The sequence below is a fragment of the Oncorhynchus mykiss genome, chromosome 18 (assembly GCF_057628025.1).
Source record: "Oncorhynchus mykiss isolate SJ-2025 chromosome 18, ASM5762802v1, whole genome shotgun sequence".
In the NCBI taxonomy this organism is placed as follows: domain Eukaryota; kingdom Metazoa; phylum Chordata; class Actinopteri; order Salmoniformes; family Salmonidae; genus Oncorhynchus; species Oncorhynchus mykiss.
In genome coordinates, this window is record NC_143039.1 from 18,859,695 (window position 1) to 18,866,122 (window position 6,428).

At 44.7% G+C, this 6,428-nt stretch overlaps 1 protein-coding gene across 1 annotated transcript; it reads right to left on the reverse strand.

Annotated features, from left to right (window-relative positions):
- Window positions 1-3,960: 3,960 nt before the first annotated feature.
- LOC100505417 (muscle RING finger 1) lies at window positions 3,961-5,753 on the reverse strand. The gene is given in 1 exon segment (NM_001197213.1): window positions 3,961-5,753. A coding segment is annotated over 1 exon segment (1,080 nt). The 5' UTR covers window positions 5,615-5,753; the 3' UTR covers window positions 3,961-4,534.
- Between the last annotated feature and the right edge of the window lie 675 nt (window positions 5,754-6,428).

The window sequence follows — 6,428 nt, forward strand, 5'->3', positions numbered from 1 at the left end:
TTGCCAAGGCTGCTACACTTAGAAGTGCTGATCTATGATCAGGACCCCTCTGTCCATGTCATATTACTCATTATAATCTAAAAGCCCAAACTGATCGAATATCAGCACTCTTACTTTGGTCCTACTCTTATTTAGTAAAACTCTGCATTGCCAAGGCTGCTACACTTAGAAGTGCTGATCTATGACCAGGACCTCTCTGTCCATATCATGTTACTCATTATAATCTAAAAAGCCAAACTGATCCTAGATCAGCACTCATACTTAGGCACTACTCTTACCTAGTAAAACATTGCTGCATTGCTGGCTGCTACACTTAGAAAGAGCTGGCCACTGCAGCACAAAGTTGATCGACCTTGCAGCCCAATCAAGCCCAAATGTGGAGGAGGTCAATACTCTTTAAGGTTACAGTAGAGAGCAGACCTTTAGAAAGGTCTAAGATTAGAAATGAAAGGCAAAGGTTAGCTGATTGGCCAGTGGTACTGTAGTGACTGTACACATGTAAGAGTCAAGGACCAGTTTTACTTGAGCTTTAGTGAATTGACTAGTCATTGATGCCCAGTTTGCCAACCTAAGTTGAGCTGTAACAGATTTGCATTTGTACAACGGGCTGGGCATCTGCCCAACCGGCCAATCAGAGGTCTAACTTATATAGAGGTCAGAATTGTAGTGTAATCGATGATATGACAGCAAAACGACTTTTCCTCTCCTATGTAAAACACGTTCTACACTGCATTAGATTGAGATTGACAGGGCCACATTGTCTGGTGCCTGTCGTGGCCCTCACTGTACATCCACATACACCGTCTGTAATATGAGGCCCTAGGCCATGCACTCTCATATACCAGACACATGAGACCTATAGGCTTCATATATAGTCAATGGCTATAGGCATTGCACACGTTGGCAGGTTTCCATAGGTCTATAACTGACCACCTGGACGTGGCAGAGAGCCAAGAATACACCACCTATCATCTCAAATATACTTATCATCTCAGATCATGTCAATGCTACTTTGACCAGTTATGGTGTACAGTTCCAGCTCATCTAAATTCAATACAGTCAGTTCACATTCACACTCTTCCTACTGCTGAGTAGTCGAAAGAGTAGAAGCTTGAAGACAGATGTGTGAGTATTTTATGCAGAGTCAGGAAACGCAGCCGTCGCCTTCGTCATGTCTAGCTTGTTTTATAGTAGACTACTGTCTAATATGTTAGTACAGTATGGGTTGTTTTACAGTAACCTACCGTCTAGTACAGTATGGGTTGTTTTACGGTAGCCTACCGTCTAATATGAGAGTAAAGCATGGGTTCGTTTACAGTAGCCTACATATGATACTGTATTACAGTTTGGGTTGCTTTACAATAGTCTACTGTATAATACGGTAGGACAGTATGTCTTTTTTTTGTTGCCTACCATCAAATATGGCAGTACAGTATGGGTTGCTTTACAGAATCCTAACATCTAATACAGTAGGACTGTATGGGTTGGTTTACAGTAGCCTATAGTCTTATACGGTAGTACAGTTTTTTTTTTACAGTAGCCTACCGTCTAATACAGTAGGACATTGTGGGTTGTTTAACAGTAGCCTACCGTCTAATATAGGCAGTATAGTATGGGTTGTTTTACAGTAGCCTGCCATCTAATACGGTAGAACAGTATGGGTTGTTTTACAGTAGCCTGCCATCTAACACGGTAGAACAGTATGAGTTGTTTTACAGTAGCCTGCAGTCTAATATGGTAGAACAGTATGGGTTGTTTTACAGTAGCTTACCTTTCCTGTGTCTCATTCTAGGACAGAACTAACCGTACATAGTCTCTGGTGACAGACATTTAACATAAACTGCTAGCCAGCGGCAACACACAAAATATTTGGTTCCCTACATAACACTGTGTGCCTCTTGGCTCGGTAGCTGCACGGTAGAGTAGAGTAGAGTGATGGTGGTGGTGGTGGAGGGGGGTCTGGGCTCTGCCTACATTGGCTGGTACTGTACAGTAACTACAGTGAGTGTTGGTGAGGTTTCTGTGTTCTCTCAGTGAGTGGTGGTGAGGTTTTTGTGCTCTCTCAGTGAGTGTTGGTGAGGTTTCTGTGCTCTCTCCGTGAGTGGTGGTGAGGTTTCTGTGCTCTCTCAGTGAGTGGTGGTGAGGTTTCTGTGCTCTCTCAGTGAGTGGTGGTGAGGTTTCTGTGTTCTCTCAGTGAGTGGTGGTGAGGTTTCTGTGTTCTCTCAGTGAGTGGTGGTGAGGTTTCTGTGCTCTCTCAGTGAGTGGTGGTGAGGTTTCTGTGCTCTCTCAGTGAGTGGTGGTGAGGTTTCTGTGTTCTCTCAGTGAGTGGTGGTGAGGTTTCAGTGTTCTCTCAGTGAGTGGTGGTGAGGTTTCTGTGTTCTCTCAGTGAGTGGTGGTGAGGTTTCTGTGCTCTCTCAGTGAGTGCAGCCTGACAGCCTGTTGACTGTCTTTATCAGTTCTTCACCAGCACCATGTGGTCAGTGAGAGGCTGAGAGCAGTCAGATGGATGGCTCCAAAGCAGAGGGCAGTCAGGTCGTTCCCATAAAGATACAGCCCTACCAACGTCAGAGAAATGAATTCTAGTTCCACTAGAGATGGTGATGCAGGCTTTGGTTCCACACAGTTTCACTGCTGTTGATGTTGATGTAAGATACTTACATAAAAGGGTCGTTCCATTTGATTTCAATCACTTTTTGACTGCACCCTTTTTGATTTCAACTAAATGTTTCTCTACATATTTGCAACTTTCAGACCTGAATGCCAAAGCATTTTGGAGATAAGAGGTGCTCAAAGTTGACCCATGTCTCATACTCCACCCTGCCATGTCTTCATCACTGGAAAATATAAATCGTTGAGTTTAATATAATTTAAAAGCTTACAAACAGGGTTGTCAAAAAATGTAATCATTTTCTTAAAAAAAAATATATATATTAAAATGATTTTTCCTTTAACATCAAATATCTAAAAACATTTCATTTTCGCATATGTTGTAGCTTAGATCCTATTTTACAGCATCTGATGTGTTTGTGTTGTTCCAGTCATCGGTTGAGACACAGTAGACTCTAGAATATAGACATGGATGTCTCATGGTAGGGAGGCATCTGCAAAATGCCTCAACTTCAAGCACCTCTATCTCCTAAATGTTCTCCATTCTGGTTCAAAAAGCCCCTTTCTGACACTTCTAACAGGGGTAAATATGTCTGGGAAGTTACATCCAAAACTAAAGGGATGTGGTCAAAAAGGGATTGAAATCAAATGGAACGACCCACAAGTCTATTCACACGCTGGGAATTGTACTGTAGAGAAATGTGTCGTTGGTATTGAATGGCGAATGGATTAAACATAGCCTATCATTTGAAGTCATCGTTTTACAGACGATCTGCAGAAGAGGATCCACAGTGATAACGGATTACAGTACATTGCTTTGAAACCACAAACATCTCCTATTGACTCAATGCATTGTCATCGCACTAGCATGCAGAGCATGTACCAAAAGATTCATGTGACCAGCTTAACATGTACGTTGTCCATCTGAAATAACCCCCGGTCAAAGTGGTCTCGACTCGCAGACCGTTTGTGTGAAGTGCTGCTGCTACCCCTTTTATTTTCCATTCATGTCCGATAATGGTATCAGGTTTGACCTCTGACCTATAGGCATACCAGACAGAGTCAGACAGCAACTGGAATGATCAAGACAAGTGGAAAAGAGGCTAGGTCAGGGAGGGAAACATGAGACCCCCACCAATCCTCTACCCACCCTGCTACACTGATCTATTCCAGACCTTGAAGGCCCTTCACCACCTCTCCCATTCTAGCCCTGTAAAAATAGACCCTATTTTTCACTAGCAAGAACACTAAGTAAGGCGACAGTCTAAATTCATGAGCCATGTAGATGTGTAGGTCTAAATAAAGCCCTGGTGGTGAGGTGTGTGGGATATTGACAGGACGAGCAAAGTATTTCCACAACACTTTATTTCTTTAAACTGTCAATTACATTACAACAATTACAGCTGTGTTTAAAAAACAACACCAAGTGAATTAAGTGCATTTTGCAGCAATTCAAGTTTTCAATAGTTTGACAGACAACGATATATTATACACAACATGAATAATGCTTTGCTATATTTTTCGATTTTTTTTTTTCAATCTAGTCTAGACTTGAGCAATGTACATTATGTGAAAAGAGTTCAAGTGTAAACTTTGTTATTTCCATGAGATATCTATTTCAGTAGATATCAAAAAACAGTACCGTATAAACGTAGAAATACAAAAGTATAAAAAAAAGAACAAGTCTAAACAAAATGTTGCATTTTGTTAGTGAAAAAAAACTACTTTTCAGAATTGCACTTTCCACCTTGGCTCTAAATTGTGTATTCACCACAGTGAATATCCTAGTTATAACTAGTTGATAAATAACTAGTTACTCTTTCTAAAAAGCAGCTTGTTCATCAAACCAATCCTTATCTCTTAGTCCAAACCTCTCCTCAACTGCAATAATACAGTACTTCTAATACAGTCTTGAGTTAGAGTTTTACTATTCCTCCTCTTCTTCCTCCTCTTCTTCTTCCTCCTCCCCTTCTTCTTCCTCTGTCACCACATCATCATCATCATCATCCCCCAGTCCAAAGCCCATTTGGTACAAGATGACCTCCACGTCTTCTGTGCACAGTGTAAGGTGCTCCATGTTCTCGAAGCCAGGCTCGGGCCTCTCTAAGTTGGAGCCTTTAGCTGCCTCTTTGGCCTGTGCGATCAGCTCCTTGCCACTAATCAGGAACTCGGCTGCATTGCCCTTCTCCATGGTCTGGGCCGCCTTCTCCTTTAGGTTGATACTAGCCTGGAGCTGCTCCGTGTACCTCTCCACCAGGGACCTCAGCAACCCCAGCTTCCTCTCCTCCTCCTGGGTGATCTTTTCCAGGAGCTGGCCCTTACGTTCCTCCAGGATGGCATAGAGCAAGTCGAAGCTCTCCCCCAGACGTCTCTTCTGAAGCTGGCTGTTCTCCTCGATGCTCTTGCATGTGTCCTCCATCTGAGCCATCACGGCCTGGACACAGCTGTTACCCGCCGCAAGGAGATCTACGGCGTTCCGCAGCTCGGCCTTCTGGGTATCGTAGATGCTCTGCAGGGGTGACACCTCACAGTCCTTGTGCTGGCCGAACACTTTGCACATGGAGCAGGTGGGCGTCTGGCAGGTCACACAGTAAATATTGATGCGCTCGTCCTCGTGCTCCGTACACATGGGCTCCTTGGTGTCTTTGTCCTTCAGCGGAGGGTCTGCAGCGTTACTTCCTACTTCTCCGCCGCCGCTCTCCGGCTGCTGCTTGTAGATATCAATGATGTTCTCCACTAGCAGGTTCCTCTGCAGGCCGTAGACGCCGTGGCGGTCCAGGACGACCTCGAAGCGGCAGGTGGGGCAGCGGAAGATGCCCCCGGAGTAGTGGTAAGGGTTGCGGGAGTCGTAGAGGTCGCTGGCGCAGCCGCGGCACAGGTTGTGTTGGCAGGGCAGGATGACTACGGGCTTCTGGAACATCTCCAGGCAGATGGGGCAGCTCAGCTGGCTCTCCAGGCTCTCCCTGGGGCTGGGCTGGTGCGTCACCTGGCCGGTCTGGATATCCATGTCTGGATAGATGTGTTTCTCTGTTCTCACAAGGTATAAGTCCTTAAAGTTCAGAGTAGGTGGCCTAGGCGCTTTGTCTTAGGTGGTGTGGCTCTTTCTCTGTCTGTCTCTCCTTCTATTGCAGTCTGCTATAGGGACTGCTTTCTCCACTTGGTTTATTTTGATCTGGCCACTCTCCGGCCACAGCTGACGATTTATACCGCTGGGCTGGCCGTGACACCCGAGCCTCCACGTGGTCTGAGGCACGGGTCCCACCCTTTGCTTGTTTGCAAGGCTCAATTCGGAGATAATTAACCCCTTCTGGCCCCGGCACAAGCCATACTTAGCAACACCCCCCGTCCCGCCCTCCCCTCTCTCTCTTTCTGTGGGAGGGGCTAAATCAATAGACAACTGGCCAAACAACCTCCAATAACAACAGGTATCGTCACCCACCACACCACAAGACACGATTAGGGTCGTTCACATCTGTTTACATCTTTGATTGACCCCTTTCGGCCTCTGCAGAAATAGGTCAGACGTAATGCATATGCCTTCTCATAGCCAGACATTAGGTATGTTATAAATTCATCTCTCGTGGACAGACTACGTAAACATAAAATAAGCATCTGACCAAATTATGCAAGATTTTAGTTTCTGGGTTAATGGAGATTAGTGATAACATAAACATGTCCACATTCTGGCGTTATGCAGAGAAATTGTAAACATGCTGGTTTCCTTAAAGATGCTCTAGCAGACTGTAAATCTAATCCATGGCTGACAGAAAGAAATGCAGACTTGACAGAGTAAACAACGTAGAAATGAATGAATGAACACA